Source organism: Cygnus olor, chromosome 17, assembly GCF_009769625.2.
Source record: "Cygnus olor isolate bCygOlo1 chromosome 17, bCygOlo1.pri.v2, whole genome shotgun sequence".
NCBI classification, from domain to species: domain Eukaryota; kingdom Metazoa; phylum Chordata; class Aves; order Anseriformes; family Anatidae; genus Cygnus; species Cygnus olor.
Window position 1 is genome coordinate 4,403,641 of NC_049185.1, and position 21,045 is coordinate 4,424,685.

General features: G+C 43.5%; 2 protein-coding genes across 4 annotated transcripts in view; one reads left to right on the forward strand and one right to left on the reverse strand.

Moving 5' to 3' along the window:
* The window catches only part of C17H12orf43 (chromosome 17 C12orf43 homolog), a 32,292-nt gene that overhangs the window by 3,494 nt on the left and 7,753 nt on the right, over positions 1-21,045 (reverse strand). Inside the window, exons 7-8 of one of the 3 annotated variants that reach the window (XR_005825180.1) lie at positions 2,898-3,025; positions 2,081-2,161 (exon numbers count right to left, since the gene is read on the reverse strand). The gene's annotated coding sequence lies outside the window, so the exon portion shown is untranslated. Of the gene's footprint in view, positions 1-398; positions 3,026-21,045 lie in introns of those variants that run through there. The other 2 variants (XR_005825179.1, XM_040577555.1) reach the window with 2 other exon arrangements.
* Positions 3,022-21,011, forward strand: HNF1A (HNF1 homeobox A). The gene is made up of 10 exons (XM_040577561.1): positions 3,022-5,065; positions 11,697-11,896; positions 12,628-12,814; positions 13,131-13,369; positions 14,122-14,279; positions 16,059-16,260; positions 17,594-17,785; positions 17,943-18,064; positions 18,366-18,507; positions 19,118-21,011. Exons 1-10 carry the CDS (start codon positions 4,731-4,733, stop codon positions 19,243-19,245), a joined length of 1,905 nt encoding a protein of 634 aa, XP_040433495.1. The 5' UTR covers positions 3,022-4,730; the 3' UTR covers positions 19,246-21,011.

Here is a 21,045-nt window from a genome sequence, read left to right on the forward strand (position 1 = left end):
AAAAGCATGCATTCAAGTAAGTTCTTTCCCACTGAGATACTCAGGGTTTGCACAAATAGCTGGAATCCAACCCTATGAAAACAATATATAAATGACAATTACCTTGGATTTTTCAGAGTCATGTGCCAAGCTCCCAGGGCACAAATAATCAGTTTTGTCACTTGCATAACCTTATCTTCCCCAAGCACAGAAATAGGGGTGAACATATAACAACTCAGATATCACAGAGGTGATGATGTTAATGTCATTCAGGCCAATAAAGCATTTAGCAATCTCAGCAGGAAGAACAGTAAAATGGTAAATAAATAAAAAACTATTAAGAGAACCGCTTCTCTGTGTTTCTTTTGCCGATGGCAATTTTACCACCCTTTTCATGGAACTCTGCAGGCTGCCTCTACTAGCACTTCTATCATGAAAATATTTGGATTTCTTTCTTTCCCTGTATGCTTCTTGAAGTCACATTAGGCTGGCTTTATCCCAGCATATTGCTGTATTGTTCATGATGTACACTTAATGACAGACATAATTCAATAAATGGAAACAAAGGTAAGAGATGTATAGATTTCAGAATTCAGGCTTTAGGAGTCTTATCTGTCTTCCATTCTGCTCACTGGACTCTACAATCTATTACTTTGGTAATAGAGTGTAATAAGCAGAATACAGACCAATAAATCTAAAATAAGAACAACTTTCCTATTTTCTACCTATTTATGCCTTCATGCACTAGTTCTCAGTATTAAATAATCCACTTTATTACATGTAGTGGAGAAAGGATTACATTGGGACAGTTAGTTGAGACAGACTATTATTCATCAATAAAAAAATCTGGAGGAACCATGGACATCCGTGCCTCAAATGGCAAGGAATGCCTACCCTGGAGATATATTATATTGGAGAATGCCAGGAGCCCAGCTTTATGAAATGGCTGTCATACACTGTTATCAGACTGCCCACTACTTCAGGAGAAATGAAGAAAATAACAGCAGAAAAATGCATCAAAGTTGTATTAAAGTGCACAGAGGACAAGGCAAAGTATTCAAATGTGTTTAAACAATCTTTATTAAACTTGACATTAAAATAAAATAGAAATCAGACTTCTTGTGATTACTGATATATTTCTGCAATCTGAATCCAAACCAATTTGATAATAAAACATTATTTGTGAGCCTGCTGTTAATCTGGCCAGTTTAGTGTTGTAAAGCTGCTTACATCTAGTCACTGAAGCACTGAATTTGAGGGAGTTCAGCCTCCATATTAGTTACACCTAGGGAAAACCAAGCAATTTTGCAGAACAACAGAAACAGATATTGCAAACATGAGAAGCAGCAGCAGTATCATTCAGTTTTCAAACTTCAGAAACTTGCCCTATCACAATTACGAAGATCATGTTAGTCTGGGTAAATTAAGAATCAAGTAATGGCCCAGCAAATTGTTTTGCTATACCCATTTTCATTTATTACCAGTGCTTAGTATATGTTGATTTCCTTAATTGCAACAAACTCCTTTTCTTTCAAATACTCATTCTCAAGGCAAAATCTGTGAGGTACAACTTAGTTACAAGAGTATTATGGATTATGACACTCTACTATTTAGTTCCTGCTCTCCTACTAGAACTATAATTTAGTTGGTTAAAGCATTGCAGCACATTGCAGCTTCCACCCTTGACCTCTGCTGCCCTTATTACCTCAGAACAGCATATTGTGGCACTTGTAATAATCTGAGAAAAACGATATTGCAGTCTTTATTGTCCACGTCTAAAATAGGAGTAATTCACAGCAGCAGTCTCCTGTCTACTTCCCAAGTGTTCAGTCTGATTGCTAGCAATTTGTAACGTTTAAGAAACACTAAAAAGGTCACTAGTTTTCCTGCACTGAAGAACCTGAAATACTTAATGGAGTCCTGAACCATTAACTAGCAGGGTCTGGCAGGTTACAGTGAACGTAAAGGTGATGTAGAAGTTGAAAGAAAGTTTCTTTCTTTCATGTTTTGTTAATTGTCTAGGCTACTACAGTTTAAAATGGGCAACTCTAATAGACCAAGGGAAAAAGCACTTCAGGTGAAAGCGATAGAGAATATTTACCTCCTCCTCAGTATTTGAAAGGTTTCCATTTTCAGCTCACGATTCTCCATATGGCATCCGGTTGTAGCATTCAGTGAGGTCCTAACATACAAACAGATGTTCGTTTCTGTTTCTCAAGTCTTCATATTTCACCAGTTTCAAAACAGGGTATTTTAAAACCCCCTGCAACTGAAGATCTCCAGGGCAAGCAGAAGCAACAGGGAAAGGGCTTTTGGATGCATAAGGAATCCTTGAAACCACACAATATAGACAGATAATTTGTTGCTGTGTTTTCTTCTTTACAGTTTCCCTTGACAAAGACTGCCGTTTTTGCCTGAAGTTTGGGTTGTTTGTCCCTCCCATTCCTCCCCAAGCATACAAGAGACAGACTTACAGAAAACAGATTGGACAATCTTTTAAATAACAATGATATTTTCCATCTTAGTTTAGATAAAAGAAATCACCATGCCACAGAAAAACAGAAGTAACCTAGTATGACAGAATCTTCTGTCGCATATGGTAGAAGACTCACAATCTGTTATCCCCATTTGCAAAATTTTTAAATTATAAAGATGTATCGTGAATAAGACATATCACAGTTGGATACTATAATTACGAATTACAATTACTGTTATTGACCAGCATTGGCATGCCTACTGCAGGAGAAAAATAAGCACAATTGAAATCAAGAGTAAAACACACAAATTGTATCAAAACATTGATAGGACGATCCCAAAAAACTCACCGCTCCTTAAATACTCTTACAGTATAACAATAAACAAACCTTTAGAAACCAAAGACGTATTTTTACATTAACATTCACAAGAAAGTTTCTTACATTAAGTGTTTTTACATGGACTCCAAATGGTTACTTCTTTTTTGCCTCATAGTCTTCTGTAGCCATCTGAACTTTTTTTAGGTCACTGCAGCAAGGGGAGCTGGTGGTACTCTGGGTGTAGATGCCATCTGAAACAAAAGCTAACGGTTAACAAGTCCTGGTTGAAAGGGTCAACCCAGCAGTCCAACCGCAGTTTGCTTTGCGGAAGAAGGGGTCCAGTCTGAAAAAGAGCTCTATCCTTCAGCTGCTGACTTCAGCATTTTGTCACAGCAGCCTGGAGAGCATGGCTAACACTGCCCACAAAGGGAAATAGGAGCCAAGGTCACCTTGCAGCATTGTCTCAGGACACTAGTGAGTTTTGGAAATAGTGAGTTTTGAAATTGGGCTCCTCTTAGCTTGGGCTTGATGGGAGTGTGTAAAGAGACAAATAGCTGCCCCTAGGAAACTTCTGTTAAAACATCGGTTTTAAATCCTCTTGATCATGTAAGAAGGAATCGTTTGCACAAGATGCTCATGCACAATCAAGTCCACACCAAGCTATTTCCTAATTTAGCCACTCAAAGCAGATAGAGTCATTTATATATTTTCAGAGCAGAAGAGACCTTTGTCATAATGACTCCCTGAGAACTGCACTAAATAATTCCAGCTTAGCTAAAGAACATGCTTTCAGAAGTCACCCAACAGGTGGGAGTAGAACATTAGAGCGGTGCTGGTATCAAGGGGGAGTGATAAATGGGAACCAAAAATGGCACTTCTCAGAAGCAGGGCAACTGAAGATAGGAGAGGGACTTTCAGCATATACCAACACCCAGGGCTATTCCTTATCATATGCTTGAATCACAAGCTCAACAGGACAATCCCTGTAATCCTCTGAATTATGTGGGTACACTGCACCTGCTCATCAGTTAAGCAATAAACATGGCAAGTTATAATGGTGGGACTGGTATTTGTATATCAAGATACCCAGCAAGCAAAAAGGCAGAAGTGAAAAAGTCATTTAACACTTGATGCTCTGCCACAGAAGTCAGCTGGATCTCCAGAATGTCCTGTGAGTCTTGAGAACATTTATATAAACTCAGCCATTGCTCTTCTCTACTGGATGGAGGGTTGCACAAAGACTAACAAGGCTGCCAAGGCAGCTTTCTCTCAGCCTCAAGCAGCTTTCTCTCAGCCCAAAGCCTTCGTAAGGGGCTGCGAGCAGCTCAACTTCGCCACAGCCAGAGCTCTGAGTAGGCTTTGCCATCTTCCAACAGCAGCACCTTCTCCTGAACCAGGCAGAGCCCAACGTGCCTCTTCCTCTTAGGTACTCCATCTCTTCCTTCTCTAAATCCGATAGGAAAAGCATGACTTATTTTTGGCCCTTTCTCATTCTCCCCTTTTCTTTTTCCATAGCTTACTTTTCTTCTCCATGCTGGCAGAACTTCTATCCCTTCATTTTACTCACCTTCTCCCTTCTGCTTCCCTCCCTTTCCCCCTCCCCCTGCTTTCTCTCCCTCTGCACTTTGTGAACTGCTGCTGCAGTGCTGAAGTCCAAAGTTCAGTAACTTGCTAAGCACACAGATAAATATGAACCTTGGAGAATTTACATTGCTCCAATGTAAACAGATAGCCAAGGGTCCCTTTATCAGCACTGGCTCAGGACAGTCGTGGGGGGTCTGAAGTGGCTCAATTTTGTATTTTGTGTTTTTTTTTTTTGGGGGGGGCGTAAAGACGGGAGGCTGTGCTGTGCCCACTCTGCTGACAGTCGGGCGCGTTACCTCAGGAACATGGTGTAGGGAAGCTGGAAGCGGGATAACCTGGAATTCAGATCCAAGGGACACCAGCCTGAAGACCATGGTCTCGAAGCTCAGTCATCTTCAAGTGGAGCTGCTGGGAGCGCTGCTGGAGTCGGGGCTAACCAAGGAGACCCTGATTAAGGCACTGAGCGAAGTGGAACCCTACATGCTCCAGAGTGAAAGTCAGCGCGCCATCAATGCCCTCCAGACAGAGAAAGGGGAATCTTGTCCCGAAATCCCTAATCTCCCCAATGGAATGGGGGAATCCAGGTTATCGGAAGATGAAACCTCTGATGACGGGGAGGAATTTACCCCTCCGATAATGAAGGAGCTGGAAAACTTGAGCCCTGAGGAGGCTGCTCACCAGAAGGCTGTGGTGGAAAGACTATTACAGTAAGGCTCCTCTTTGCTGCTTTCTTGTATTCTGCCTCTAAATCTCTTTTCCTTACCCCTTCCGCTCAATGTTCCTGGTATTCACAATTGATCTAGCTGGAGAGACAGTCTTCAACCATGCCCAGACTAGCAACTCTCCCAAAACATTCCCCCAATTCCTTACAGATGCTCAAATTTTCTCTTTTAATCTCACTTAAAATGCATAAAGGGAGCCACGGACCCTCTTTACATATTTGAAACGCTTATATCATCTAGCCTGAGAACAGCCCGGGGCCTGTATAACTTACTTCTCTGACTAAATGCTAGTTTTTAAGATTTACATTTTTGTAGGATTCACAATTTCAGTCATCAATGGATGAAAAAATAAAATATATATGGTCACTCTTAACTGGTATCATATTAACCTATGAATTCATGGTAAATTGAAGTTGCAATGCTTTCCTGCTATTTTTAAGGAGATAAATATTTTTAATTTTACCATTTTTTGCTATAGATTATTAGTCAAAGACAAACCAAGAGAACTTGTTCTTGTCACTCCTGCGAGTGCAAAGTTCTCCTCACTTCACCGGAGATTTTTCTCGTAGAAAAAGCACAAATCAAATAGATGCAGAGGTTAAAACCTAGGCAGAACAAACTACGCTTCTACCATCCGCTGCCTGTCACAACTACAACAGAACACAAACAACAACAATTACAGGCTTTACTGCCACACAATTTTGCCTTTGCACACAGGCATTTTTGAAATCAAAAAACAGGCAGAGTTCCCTGAGCCAGCAAGCCTTATAACAGATTCAGAGAAACATTCACCAAGATTCCTGTTTGGGATTCTTCCTGGGATATTATTCCTGTGGGCAAGCTAAGAGGTTTGCCCAAGCAAGGACCGGGTCCATCCCAAGCTATCTAGCATAGCAGAAGCAGAATCTTGCCCATCTGTTTTGGGGGTGTGTATTTTGAAATCACAAGCTGACAGAAGACGCAAGATGCAGCAATATCCTGCACTTAAAATCTTCACTAAAACTAAAATCCAGTCAGAGAATTTCTCAGGCTTTCTGGTCACTCCTCTTCATAAGCAAACAAAATTAATACAAAAGATAACAACAAGAAGCAAACTTAAAATCCCACCACAAAGGCCAGAGCTAGAAAAAACACCATGTCAAGAGCTTCAATTCACTGTAGATACTTAAGAGATGAAAGCTCCCTGGTAGACTGGGAGCTGATGACTCTGCAGTACCCAAGAGAGGTAAATTCACTGGATCAGCTCTTACCTGGGTGGGGAGAGCATTCCCAGCAATTCAGTCCTCTTTTTGGACCAGTAAGTCTCTTTCTCCTCTCGTCTTCCCCCCCTTCCAGCTCTGTCACATCTTTTAGTCTCCTCTGTTCCCCTTACTTTTCTTCTCCCTTGTTCTTTTTCACTATTCCCTTTTCTCTTCTCACTTTTGTCTCTGCTGCTAGACCTCCCATTTTGATGTCTTTCTGGCTAATTTTCCCTCTCCTTTCCACACTCGTTTCCTTCCCCTCATCCTTGTCTCCTTCTCGTCTCCCTGAGTCTGCGTACAGGTCTTGGGGTAGTTTGAGACCAGTGGCACCGGGCGGGCCCTGGCTAGTTACTAATTATCCAATGGCTTTATTATTTCTCTTTTGTCTTATAAATTTATAGATGAAAAGCCCCTGATAAGCTTTTTGATCATTAACTTCTGATCAGGTATCTCTCCACAAAGGCAGCCATGGAAGTTGAAGAGGAACACCTGGCTTTGTCCCATTCTTTCTAATGAATGGGTGAAGCAGGACTAACATGCCATCCACTGTGATCTGAGAACAGACTCGCAGATGGAAGGAATTCCTTCCTGTCACCTTCAATTCAGTGTGAAATCTGTTTTCTGACCCTCCCTGCCTTTCTGGGAACTTGCTACTGGTCTTTCCTATGCTTATTACCAGCCTCAGCACAACACTTACCTCTCTTGCAAACCTGTAACGTTAATGCTTTCCAATCAACAGTCTCCCATCTCTCTGCACACAGTCAATTGAGCAGCATTCCCCTTTTACAGAACAGGATTCTAGGATTTACCTAAAACATTAGGAGAGCAGAGAGAGGACTGGGCAAGAACCAGCATCTTCTAAGCCTCGTACTAGGTCTTAATTGCAAAGCTTTGTTCTGAACTTCAAAGCTTTATTTCGTCAGTCCCCAGTGTTACAGGATAGAGTAATTTACTTCTGCTGCTCAAGACAGTACGAAGGGGACCAAAAGTCCCAGTTTCAGCCAAAAAGTTAGAAGCACACTTACGAAGGAATATAATAGATCAAAATTATTCAAGATAAAGTGAAGATAGTAGGAAGTCTGTATCGTCAAGTTTCAAATTTCTGATCAAAGATATATATAAATGTATTTAAAGCAATTGTATGTCTGGGAATCTATTCAAAGCATCTGAACCAGTATCAGGGTTTGGTAATATCTAAGCCATTGTTACCTGTTAATAAACATCTTTTTGGTTTTAAGAACAAACCTTTCCATTAATATATGGCAAAAGGTAATGTCCTTAAAATAATATTGCAAATAATTACAGGCAGGGCAGAACAGTCTCTAGTGGAAATTACTGCCAGCAACAAATAAAAGGAAGGAAGGCAAGAACTAATCTCCAAGCCCAGGTATCCACAGTAGAACTTTAATGCTTGCAAAGCTATTTCAGCATCCACACGAGGATTTCAAATCTAGAAACCTGATGGAGGCACTTCTGCCTTCAGATAGAAGCTTCTTTGGCCTAACAATTCCTGGTCTAACACTGTAAACCACATTTGAACAGAAAGATTGACTTGTGGGCAGCTACAAGCGATAGAAGAAAGTCTTTGTGGTAAGTGCAGGCATTGCTCATTAAGTAGTATCAGGAAAGAAACCATTGCTAGGCTTACCAGGTGGTGGAAAGGAAGAGTGATAGCATCAAGAGACCAAATACGTCCTCACAGGACCACTGAAGTTGAAGCCACAGTTTCAGAACCACTAAGCACAGATGAGCAAAACAGGATGTAGACAAGAGACATCCACACAACGGGGTGAACCTATGGGCATTTATTACATTTTGTTCCTGCAGAGAACAGCTGACAGAGGAAGTTCATACAAAGGCTTCTCTAGTGAGGAATTAATATTCTATTTCATCCCTAAATCTGTCTCACTGATCTTCCATAAATTTGCAATTTGACTAACAACATTCTTTCTAAATCACTCTACACAAAGAACTGCATCTATGGTAAAGAATAAATAACTCACTAGTAAGGTAGAGCTGTGTGGAGTAATTATCAGGTATTACCTAGAGTAGAAGGCAAGAAAGAAGCTACCTTGGGAGAAGGGACAGATCGTACTACTACATGTACAGCAAATAGAGAGAGGTATAGCAACAATTCACCTGTAGGGCAAGGGGTAAAATTCCATTAGGAAAGAGAGCAATGGAGATAAGCGACAGATTTCCCCTGGAGGCAGGGATAAAAGCGTATTTTCCACAAGGGAAAAAGAAAACAAAGATGTGATGATAAAGGGTCAATCTTTTCCCCATTGACAGCGCGTCTTAGAATGGCTCTAGCTGGGGAATCTGGAGATGAAGCTGCCACACCCCTTTCATTTCCACATATAAACCAAGATGAGGCAAACCAGGCCAAGTTCAATAGAAAGGAACCCTGCCGGATGGTCTTACCTTCCCTGCTCTCTGCCTAGCCCGGCTCCAGTCTGTCCACTGACATCAGTGAGGGTTGTCTGGCAGGCTCCACAGGAAAGGGCCAGAGGATGGTCCTGAGAACTTCCCGGCTCTGAACCTCTGCTTAAGTGAGGTCTGGTCCAAAGCAGAAATTCAGAACCTACCTCGAGGAAACAAAGGATTCTCTTACCTGAGAATCTGAGAACAGGAAAGAAGGAAAGGAGAGAAGGAAAAAATGAGGAAGAGGAGTGGAAAGAAAGGAACAAAAGAAAGAAAAGTCAGTAATAGCGAAGGAAGGAGAAGGTCCCCTGAATGTTACATCTCCAGCTCTCTGGAATGGGTTTTCTTTAATGCTAACAACTTGATATTTACTTTCCATTTAAATTTGAGATGTTGCTATAAATTATCAACCAGCCTCTTGTTCCCTTTGAGTTTATAACTAACTACCTGGGTTACTTATTGTTCAGGTAACAAAAGGGAGGTGAAAACGCCCTTAAAAAGTGACCTCAGAACTAAGAAAATTGGAAGCTGCAATGCAGAGAGGACCCAGGCCCCTGTGGCTGAGATGAGTCAGGGAGAGGGGCTATGCTCAGAGGACGAGATGAAGCTGACAGCAGGACAGCAAGACTTAGGAAGAAGGAAGTAAAAACTATGTGAGAAGAATCTGCAGGCAGAAATTAGACCTGGGAGAACAAGAGAGGAGTGGGGAAACAGCTTGCATCTGGGAAGAAAGAAAAGATAAAAAACAGAAGAGGCTTGCAGATAAAAGAGAGTTTGAGAAAGGCAGACCCATTCCTACAGTTCTAACTCAGGAACTGAGATTTTAGTGCACCTACAGCCAGGAAAACTAGGTTTAGAGTGAAATCCTACCCTCCGACAGTCAACTAGTCTTAGCACCAGTGAAGGTTTCACTTTATGGTGTCTTAGACAACGATAAAGACATGGAACTAGGTGTTTGGGCAATGGTTCATGTGAGGTTCAGCTGACCAACTGCCACCACTTGTTCTGTGATGTAGCCTAGGGCCAAAAAAAAAATTGCTGCATTGATATTACAGCCTGTGTTTTGACAGCATACAGAGTAGCTTGGATTTCATACAACTGTCCTATGAAATCATACAGGGCTAAGACTCCCCTGCACTATTTTACCTCACAGAACTCTTTCTGCTTTGTCTCAAAACAAAAGAAAAATACGCAAGGCTTTGAAGTACTGTAAAAAGAGACTCACAGGTTCTTCCTGCTTTATTTCTGTCTCAAAGAAGTAAGGAAGACAGAAGGAAACTCCTTGTCAGAGGAGATAGAAGTGACTCATGATCAGGGTGCAGGAAGGAAATCAATATGTAACAGAGGTTCCCATCAGTAATAACAGTCCCTCCTCCCCCCATCTGAACCAGAGCTCAAATCTAAGAGATCAGAGATTCCAAGTCTGAGCCTTTTCTCCTTTGTACAGGAACTTGCGTAACAAATTCAGGGTACATGTGCTGGCTAGACTATCACAAATACAGAGGGAAGAGATTGATCCTTGGTTTGGATGGTAAGAGAAGAAAAAGACACTGAGAAAGGGAAAGCTTTCATAAGTTCAGCCCAACTTGAGGCTTCTGAAAGACAAAGATGGTTAAGGGAAGAGTCTAGAAGATAGAAGCCTCTATAGCAACTGTACCATCATAGAAGAGAAGCAAACTGTTCTATTTTAAGAAAACAGAGTCTTCAGAGAGCTATAACTGACACTGCTTCTGTCATACTTTAACTGCAGCAGAGCTTGTTCCTTGGACTATCCAGCCACTGGGAAAGAGACTGTGAGGGGAACAGAGATAAGGGTGTTTGCACTAAGAGAACAGGTGTGGACTTTGTCCTCCTTATCACTTTGCAGCCTCCGGCAACTTACTGAGTCAACAAAGCCATGAATAGTACAGCTGTTGCCTGTTGCTTAGACCTGTGTGCTCTTGCAACAGTTTCTCCATAATCGTAGGTACATTTTTCCCCTGCTGTTATTCCTTTGATGCTGGTGTTGGATGCGACACCACTGTATTTCTACAGCATGCAAACCACTTCCACTGGAGATTTCACAGATGATACACAGCAGGATGCTCTTTGTTAAAAACTAAACCAGAATCTTTTCCATAGAGAGCCTCCTACACTCTTTGGTTCTAGACTTCATGGTTTCACGTCTATCTTTATTGTAATTTTCAGTGCTAGTGAAACTGATACACACAAAAGTCACAAAATCATGTTTTCTCTATTTCCCTTAGGAACTGCCATGGATACTCTAACAGATGATCTTAACAATCAGAGATTCACAGTCATTATAAAATCCCAAATCAGATTAGCGTCAAGTTTTGTGAATAGGTCTCAAGTAGGTCTGTCTATTCCTTCAGCTGTTACCCCAAATGAAGGTGGCAATAAGAGGAATTAATAGGTTGCCTGTTCTTCTGTAAAGCATGTAGAAGTTTGAGTGGGTCTAGATGTGTATCAATGGAATTGCACAACATAGCTGATGTGCAAGACCATAACCCTGGATGCTTTGGTGTACATATGCATACAGAGCTGTTGTGTGTCACTGTGATGAAAGCCTGTTCTCGTTTCCTGCACCACTGCACAGGATCTCCTCCTTGACAAGATTCAGAGCATGAGCTAGGTTCAGCCTAATGTCACAATGAATCTGTCCAGGAAAATGAAGTACATTTACCCCAGCGCCTATGCCTTAAAGAAGGAGGATAGAGAAGAAAAGGTACATAGAGAATGGCACAGAGCCAAAATTGAACAAGGTTCAGGACACAAAGGAATACCTTTCCCTTATTCAGCCAGTTAACGCTCTTGCCTCACCACATGCAGTGGTGATGGCTGATGTGCAGGGTGTGCCTCAGGAAGCTCCAGTGCACATCCGTGGCATCCAGGTCTGCTGAGCACTGGCATTAGAGATAGTTCTCCTGAGGAGTGTTTTCTGCTCCTTCTAGAGAGGATCCCTGGCGGGTAGCGAAGATGGTGAAATCCTACCTCCAGCAGCACAACATCCCTCAGCGCGAGGTGGTGGACACTACTGGTCTGAACCAATCTCACCTCTCACAGCACCTCAACAAGGGCACTCCCATGAAGACCCAAAAAAGGGCAGCCCTCTACACCTGGTACGTCCGCAAGCAGCGAGAGGTGGCCCAGCGTAAGTATGGCAACAATTGTTCCGTCTGTAACTCCGTAAAAGCCTGTGCTCTCCCTTGCTAATCTTTGCTCCCAGTTTCTATCAAGGAGAAGCCACTTTTGGCAGGAAGCTTAGAGAAGTCCATGTCAGTATTCAGTAAGGTGAACCAAACTGTACATGGAAAAACACCCCCTCATGAAGCAGCCTGCACTTATCCTGCACCACAACCCTCATTTGGCTAAAGAGAAGCAACCTAATGTTATCCATTTGCAATTACCATTTGACACCCATCCTCAGATTAAAACAGTGTAAGCAGACAGACAAAATTTCTGTCAGAGAACGAGGCTTTTGCAGTTTCAGCTAAAGCAAAAGTTCCCCTAGCAGCAAAAAGCTGCATGCTGCTGTACTTGCTGCAACAAAGCACTGTTGGCTGTCACCTTGTGTGCTCTAAGACCTCTCTTTATGGGCACCCGCTGGGAACCCATCCCTGCAGCATGCACTTCTGTATTACAAAAGTTTGCCTGGAATTGGTCATAGTTAATTTTGTATTGATGGGTTACAAGTAAAATGAGACATTTGGCCTTTAGATTGTTGTGGAGAAAAGGACTCCAGTCATACTTACTCTAAAGTCTCCTGCATCGGCTTTCACTCCTCCAAGGTGTGAGCAAAGATAAAATCCATGCAGAAAATGACAGGCAGCCTGTCATTTTTGCTTCCCAAAAGCAAATTCCTTTGCCCTCTTGTGCCTGCAGAATTCACACATGCTGGCCAGGGTATCTTGACAGAGGAGCCCATGGGAGACGATCTGCCCACCAAGAAGGGACGAAGAAACCGCTTTAAGTGGGGCCCTGCCTCACAACAGATCCTGTTCCAAGCCTACGAGAGACAGAAAAACCCCAGCAAAGAAGAGAGAGAGGCACTGGTGGAAGAGTGCAACAGGTAAAGTTGGGTGTCTGGCTTTGAGGAAGGGCAGAGCAGGGTCCCTCTGCATTCTTGGTATGCTAGAGCTCGTGAGAGGCAGAATAATGGCACAGCAGTGGATGTCACCATTGCCACCAGCCACACTTGAATGAAATGCCACTGATGAACATCGCCTGTTCACACAGGATCCAGTAATGCCACACATCTTGCTACACCTTGCAGGATCCTTCCACATGGTGTGCAAGACCACAGTCACTTTGGGGCTGTGCACTTAACTCTATTTCTTTGACTAAGGTGAGCTCAGCAAGACTCCTTTTGTGCTTTCTCCTAACAGAGCAGAGTGTATTCAGAGAGGAGTTTCCCCATCCCAGGCCCAGGGCCTGGGCTCAAACCTGGTGACTGAGGTGCGAGTTTACAACTGGTTTGCCAATCGCAGGAAGGAGGAGGCTTTCCGGCACAAGCTGGCCATGGACACCTTCAGCGGGCCACAGCCCACCTCTGCTCCCCCTCTAACTCCTCACAACTCATCCTCCCTCCAGCCACCATCCGCTCTCTCACCCAGCAAAGTTCATGGTAAGAAACAAGCAGAAGGAGATTTGAAAGAGGCAGTCAAACCTGTCCAAACTCAGTCACTAAAACTTCACTCTTCCGGAAGTGAATTCACAGATAGAAAAAGCATAGAGATCATGTCTCCAAGTGGCTAGAAAAGCCAGGGTGACATTAAATTCAGTAACAAAACTTTCAGCCAGATCTCCTCACTTACTCTTTGACATCCTGCACTCCCTCCTGACTGGCAGACAGTAATCGCCTTTCAAGAAGTTATCCACTGGGCTGCTACCACAGGTTAATTCTGTATCTTTTCACTCTTGCACATGCCTATTGCTCTCTCCAATACATATAAGCACCATTACGCACTGTGGTTAAGTTTTCAGGCATCAGGAAAGGTCATTCTACACCCTAGAACGACAGAGCTTCTTCAGCTTCATAGGCCAGAGGCGGTAAACTGCTCTCACTCTGGGAAGAGATGATCTTGCTGAGACTCCTCTCTACACCTGCATCCCAGGAGGGGGCTTCCAGTGCACCCTGCTTGCTCCCTGCAAGGCACACAGCCATACCTTAAAGTCAGGATCAGAGGAAGGAGCTAGGCCAAGTTACAGAAGAGAGCCAGGTCAAACTGGTAAAAATGCCTGTTCTTGTTACCCTACCACCCACCTTGTCTCTAAACACTGAAGTTAAGTGCCCACAAAGGAAACTGAATTTAGCACTTGCCAAAGTTGCTCCGTTTCTCACTTCTGATGATCGGTTTCTCCCCTGTTGTGATGCAGGAGTGAGGTACAACCAACAGCCAGCCAGCGAGGCCGAGTCCTCCAGCAGCAACCACCACGGGAACAACTCCATGGTGACCACCCAAACCATCCTGCACCAGGTTTCTCCCCCTGGGCTGGAGCCCAGCCAGAACTTACTGAGCACAGACACTAAGCTGGTAAGTGACATACACTGAAGTACTGCTGCCTAGACAATGTCAAGTCCTCTGCCTGTGGTCACGATCTGGACTACTCAGAAACGGTATTTCCTCAAATACTCTTAAAGCCACCTTCTTACAGATAAGGGTCAGAGCCACTTTGCACTGGCTGTGTAATATGATCATTCTTGGGATACCTGTGACTGATGGGAAGGGTGAGCATTAGAACATGAAAGCAAGAACCACAGCCATTTCCTTAAGATTAATAAAAAAAAGTCTGTCCTGGCAAAAAAAATAAAAAATAAGAACACAGCTCAAGGTATGACATGATTTCCCTCCTCCCAGGAGACTCTTTTCTCTTCTCCTTTCCCCACTGACACTCTCTCATCATCTCCATCTGTCAGTTGAACTCTACACATCTCAGGATAGTTGATCAGACACCATTGAGACTAACAGACCAGAGACCAGTTACTTGCCCGTAAAAATTAAGCCCAACAGCCTGTTCGCAGCACACACCATTGAGATACCAGATATCTAGATTGCAGCAACCTACCTTCTCAAAGCAAATTTCCTTCTGAGATTTTTTTGTTTTAGACTACACCTCCTTCCACATAACTAACAATTAAGCATTAGGACTACATGACTGGCCATCTTCAGTTTGCGCATGTTCCCTTGCCTATAGGAAATCAGTTGGCAGCAGTTGCACATACTGGCCTGAGGCAAAGCTGAGTTCATTATAAATGAGTATGATTTAAATCTCTGCAGTCGCTCACTCACTTTGCTGGTTTTCTGGTCTCTCCCTGAAGAAAAAAAAATGTTTTCATGAGGTGCAGAACATCTTCTTCTAAAGCTGTCTTCTAAAACTGCTATCAAGATGATTTGTCCCACTGTTTAACCTGTTAGCGCTTGCTCTTCCTAAAGAGTCCTTATAGATTTTTTTCTGATGGGAGAAAAAAAAAAGTAGTATAAATGACAATTTTCTTTATCAGCTGAATTATTAGAATGATATTTTGGCGTTCCACAGTACTTTAACTACAGATCTCTAAAGGGCCTTGCAAATTCAAAACCCTGTTAGAGCATGGACAGAGGTGATGTGGTTCATTTCAGGGGCTGAGAAAATAGTTATTAAATTTCTTGGTGACTCAAGGTCACAAACTAAATCAGAAAGACATCTAAGCATAGAATATGTTCTACCCAATAGATATGCTTCATCTCTAAGAACAGGGAACTGTCAGTTAATGTGGCCTGAAGAAAATATGTGGAAAGAGATATAAAGAATTTTTTCAGCAACCCCTTTAAGGTCTCAGTCTGAAAACCCACTGGCCACAAAAGACTTGCTGAGAGAAAGGGAAAGTACAGGCATTTCTCAGATGAAAGGGTGATGAAAAAGAGAGGAACTCCTGGATTCTGTACTGAGCTTCACAGCTAGAATCATCATATAGAATTACCTGAGCCTCTTAATTTCTCTGGGCACCATCTTCTACCCTAAGTTGTAAAGCACAGGATAAACCTACCCTACAGAGTGCAGTTGGACTGACCTCATTCACATGTGTACAGCCCTTCTGAGCCCTTAAGTATGAAAAAAATAAAACAGAGCAAGGATTTACTCTTATTAATTCATCAGTTGACCTTTCGTAGTTAACTGATGAGCATGAGAAAACAGGAAAACTGCAGACAAGCAAGCATGAAGTCCTTCTAGTTAGCAAGGGGCCAAGGGCGGGCAGGCAGTGTATCACAGCCCTGGGACTCGCCAATTCAACCTGCTGCAGGTGGCCTTTTCACAGTCCTCCTTCCACACAGATCTCGGCTTCTGGAGGAACTCTCCCCCCTGTCAGCACCCTGACCGCCTTGCATAGCCTGGAGCAAAATCCACACGCACTGAGCCAGCAAACTCAGAACCTGATCATGGCATCACTGCCCGGTGTTATGGCAATTGGAGCTGGTGAGACCTCATCCCTAGCACCAGCGTTCACCAACACAGGTGCCTCCACCCTCGTGATAGGTGAGTAGTGTACTCAGCTGTTTGTTTTCTGGAATGACTGCTTATCGGGATTCAGATAGAGAGCTGCGTGTAATTGTCAGCATTACCTCCCTGCTTTCAGGGACAAAAGCACTAATTTGGCAGTGATAGGTACCCGGGGAAATTGCTACAAACACTAACGATCTTCAACTGCACTACTTACAAGTACCCATGTAATTAAGGGGCAGATGTTCCTTATTCATATTAGAATTAGGTTACACAGAAACCCAAGTCTTGAGAGCATGGGACTCTTGCAATCTATTCCCATGCCAATGTTTTGTCCTACTCCTGTGCACCTTCCAAAGACAAACATAATACCTCCTTAAAACTACAAAAATTGAAACATGTTCCTAGTGCTTGAAAGACAAAACATCCTGCTCTATTTCTTGTAAAAAGCAGCATATGCCTTTGGAACCTACAGCAGTAAAAACATTTCTTTACTTTGACGGCTCTTCTGGACTTAAGATACTACTTTTCATTCCAGGACTAGTCTACTGCCAAAACGCATTTCATTAGATAAAGGAAAATAAAAAGTATACTCTCTTCTTATACCTTCTTCCCAGGAAGAAAGAAGTCCTATTTGTTCCATGGTGACAACTGTGAGCTAATTTCCATTTCCTCATTTATGTCTAAGATTATGACATTGTTTCTAATTCTGTGCAAGCAAAAAAAAAAAAAGGAAAAGAAATAGGAGGAAAAAAGATTCCCAGAGCATTACCACTGTCTCAGTGCTAGAGAGACTTGGTGACTTACACAAATAGGGTCCGGAGAGAAGTGAGTACTGATGTGTGAAACCTCTTACCTCTTTCTCACTGGTTCAAGTTCCAAAATTTGGCAGCCCAAACAAAATGAGTTTAATCTCTATTTCACGTGGCTGGACAACTACAGCATAGTAATCTCTGTTGCCAACAATTTCATAACAAAAAAGAATAAAGGAATGAGCTGGACACCGAGATGTAGCTCTGAGCTCCTCTCTGAGTGAGGACTCTCCAGTGGAGCTTTACACGGGGCTACCACTAAACTGGCAAGTGATCTATACTGCTACAAAGGGATGCAACCCAGGAGCAAACACGGGAAGTCAGAGGGGGTTTTATGGTACCTGTGTGCATTACATGCTTTGCACAGCCCCACTTCATTTTCACAGGCATGAAATCTACTCATAATCACGGCTTACCAACTTATTTCCTGAAAAGCAGGATCTGAACTCACCCTGCTACAACAGACCTGCCACAACCACGATTTCAGAGGCCCTGCTGCAGAGCAGCCACTCCTCCCACAGCGTGAGACACCACTGACAGCAGTCCTTGTTTTTCAGGCCTGACTTCAACCCAGCCCCAGAGCGTTCCCGTGATAAACAGCATGGGGAGCAGCCTCACCACCCTGCAGCCTGTCCAGTTCTCCCAGCAGCTGCACCCGTCCTACCAGCAACCCCTCATGCAGCAGGTCCAGAGCCACATAAACCAGAGCCCCTTCATGGCTACCATGGCCCAGATACAGAACCCTCACGGTAAGAGCGTGAACTTGTTTGCTCAAACAAAACAAACAAAAGGCTCTGTTCTGGAGCATTTGCAGACACAGACAGGCAGCAGGAAGAAAAAGCTCAGCCAAGCTAATGTCACACACAGCTCCAGCACCCACATGATCTTGTTTTCTTTCGTGCACAGCTCTCTACGGCCCCAAGTCCGAGGTGGCCCAGTACACACATACAGGCCTCTTACCACAAACCATGGTGATAACAGACACCGCCAACCTCAGCGCCCTGACTAACCTGACACCAACTAAACAGGTAACGCCTCTAGCACATTTGTTTGTTCCCTGCCTTACGAACACACCTGCAGGGAGCCCCTCACTTGTCAAAGAGTTTTTGGGTGTGTGGTCTATGCCATCTCAGCAGAACAACCTCTCATCTCCTTGCCTTACTGGTAGCAGCTGCAATACTGGAGGCATTAAAGCAAACCGGTCACTGCATCATCAAGGAGAATTTAATCTCCTTGGAAACAGCACCTGCTCGCTCCTTCTAATACTCTTCTTGTGTGCCTGTTAGCAGGGATGCAGAAACCAGGCACCGCTAACTTTCTTTCCTCTAGGCGTTCACATCTGACTCAGAAACCCACACAGAGTCTGGGATGCACACACCGGTATCACAGGCACCGACGATACATTTACAGAACCAAGACACAACCATCCAGCACCTTCAACCCGGCCCTCGCCTCACCTCAAGCCCTGCTGGTAAGAAGAGCAGCCACTACTACCTTAAACCCCATATTGCCTAGTTGCTCTTGCCAATGCTATAAAACCCAGTCCAAAAATGGCACCTGGGGCTCAGCATTCTCTATGAGGGCTCTCCCAGTGTCTTGGGGAGGGATGGGGGTTGCTGAAAAGGTGGTACGAAGACATGCTTTTTAGCACAGTCTGTGCAAGCTGTATAAGGCCAGACTGTGGAAATGAGACCCTTCTTCAGAACTGAGAGAGGAAAATAACCTTATAAAGACTGGCAAAAACAATGTCCATGCATAGCCAGTCCTGCAGGTAGTTTTCAGGGCTGGAAAGGTTAATTCTCTCTCATTAAGAGACTCCAGTCAGATCTTTTCTCCCTAAGAGAAGACATTAACTAGGACATAAACAACCAAGCAGAATCCTCAAGTCCAAACTCCCTAAGAGCTGCCTCCCACAACACTTTCAAGCTAGCTCGGGACTTGAGCTAGGTATATAATGGCACACTAAATAGAAAAAGTAATTATGCCACTATGCCAGGAGATTTTAGTTGTGCTGGAAATGTGGGCACACATGAGAAAGAGACTGCAGTGAAAATTCATACTTATGCCTGTGCTTTCAACAGTGTCCTCCAGCAGCCTGGTGCTGTACCAGAGCTCTGACTCCACCAACAGCCACAGTCAGCTGCTGCCAGCCTCTCACAATGTCATCGAGACCTTCATCTCCACGCAGATGGCCTCCTCCACTCAGTAACCGACAACCAGCTCACGGGGGACTGCCGTGACCAACACGCAAGGTGCAACTCCAACTGCGTTTGCCATCTGTCACCACTGCCTTCCACAGGAAGACAAGGCTGCGGTCCGCCGACCTCCAGCCCCCACGCCTCACACAAACCCCTCATTCGGCTGCCTCCAGGGGAGAAGGCAGCGCAGGCTCAGAGCAGGAGCTATGGAACAATGATGCTGGCACTGCTAGAACCCACTGCCCCCCCACCAAACCCCACCCCACAAGCCAGCCTAGAACGACCAGACATCTCGTGGCTGCCGAAGGAGTCCTATTAAGATAGGGATCTGACTGGGATACGGCAAAAACACCGGGGCGTGGATGGGACTTTCATCCTGCTCAGCCTTCACGAGGCTAGGCCTGTACAAGCCTGCCAACACCAAACCAAGCCACACAGAAAAGAGCAAAACTGAGCTGCCAAAAAAGGAACACCACCTTTAGAACACTCACCTCCTGTGCTGTAAAGAAACACAGGTGGGAATTAACGAGAAATTGCTTAATCTTGGAGGCAAGAGTGAGAACCTGGCTTCTGACTTTGCAATGAAAATCACCCAGAAACTGAATCGGGAATGGCTGGGCAAGAGCCTGTCAGTACAAGCTGTGGTCACAACCCGTGACTACAAGCCACAAATCCTTTAGTTAACTACAAATCCCAAGCAGTCCCAGCTCAAAATGACCTATTCTAAAATCATACTATCCCAGTACAAATGGCTTGGTTATTTTTTGATATAGCTCTGCTTTGTTTTAAATGCAGAAATTAAAGTTTAACAGCAACAAGGAGATTCCAGCTCTCTACGTTAACCACATGGACATCTTGCATGTCTTGCTCAACAACCACGGGGGCGTCGTTCTCCACAGGTCCCTGACAATGTACAACATCTGGGGGGGGTTCCCATGCTCCACAAGCAGCAGTAGTTCTTTCAGTTGTTCTCTATAAAGATGCCAACTTGGATCAATTTTACAAAATTGTTCTTTCTTAGCTTCCTTGTAGGCTAGATTCTATAGATCTTGATAGGTAAACAATTTCCCTGGAGTCTAAGAGTCTTGCTTGCACTAAGTGGAGGCTTTTAGCCCTAAAGATCTGCTTATATAAATAATTAGAAGAGGAATTACATCGTCTGTATTTACTCTGAACCTTTACATCACTGATACGTCATTAGCCAGACATGAGAAAAGCCCCAATCAACACGCTCCTGCTACTGTGACAGGAACAGAGCTATCCCTTCTGCTGTGAAAGGGACAAAACTCCTTGACAATAAAATATGCCCAAGACTAATAACAGATTAATATATAAGGAAGAATTAAAAAAAAAGAAAATGCCCAGTGGTGAACTCTTCAGATATCATATCTGGAAATGTCAATATTGCAGATGTCCATTAGAGTTTCTACTGACAAGAGCTTCCTCTTGATACTGTCAAGCATCAGAAATTAATGTCAGTAATTACATTCCCTGAGGAACTTTATCCTAGAATGGCTTCCTAGTCTCCTATGTGCATTACTTGCACATACATTGAGTCAGAAAAAAAAAAAGTCATCATAAAACAAGGCAAAAATAATGTTTAGACCACTATATATTTGAAATCCCAAGGTGCTAGCTTCGGTATACTGAAATTTTAACTGGCTATAATTTTTTTGTCACATTCATTTTGTTTACAAGCCCATTTTCTACTCAGTCTCTCCATTTTTTGGATGCCAACTGTGTTTTCTTGAGTGAAATACAGCAAGGATTTTACAGTAGCAAAGCAAGCACCTTTAGTTTTCCCATGCTCA

Coding starts and splice junctions, on each gene's coding strand:
- HNF1A (XM_040577561.1), top strand. CDS start 4,731: ATGGTCTCGAAGCTCAGTCATCTTCAAGTGGAGCTGCTGGGAGCGCTG. Junction 11,897..12,627: donor GCAGCGAGAGGTGGCCCAGC/GTAAGTATGGCA, acceptor TTGTGCCTGCAG/AATTCACACATGCTGGCCAG. Junction 12,815..13,130: donor CTGGTGGAAGAGTGCAACAG/GTAAAGTTGGGT, acceptor TTCTCCTAACAG/AGCAGAGTGTATTCAGAGAG.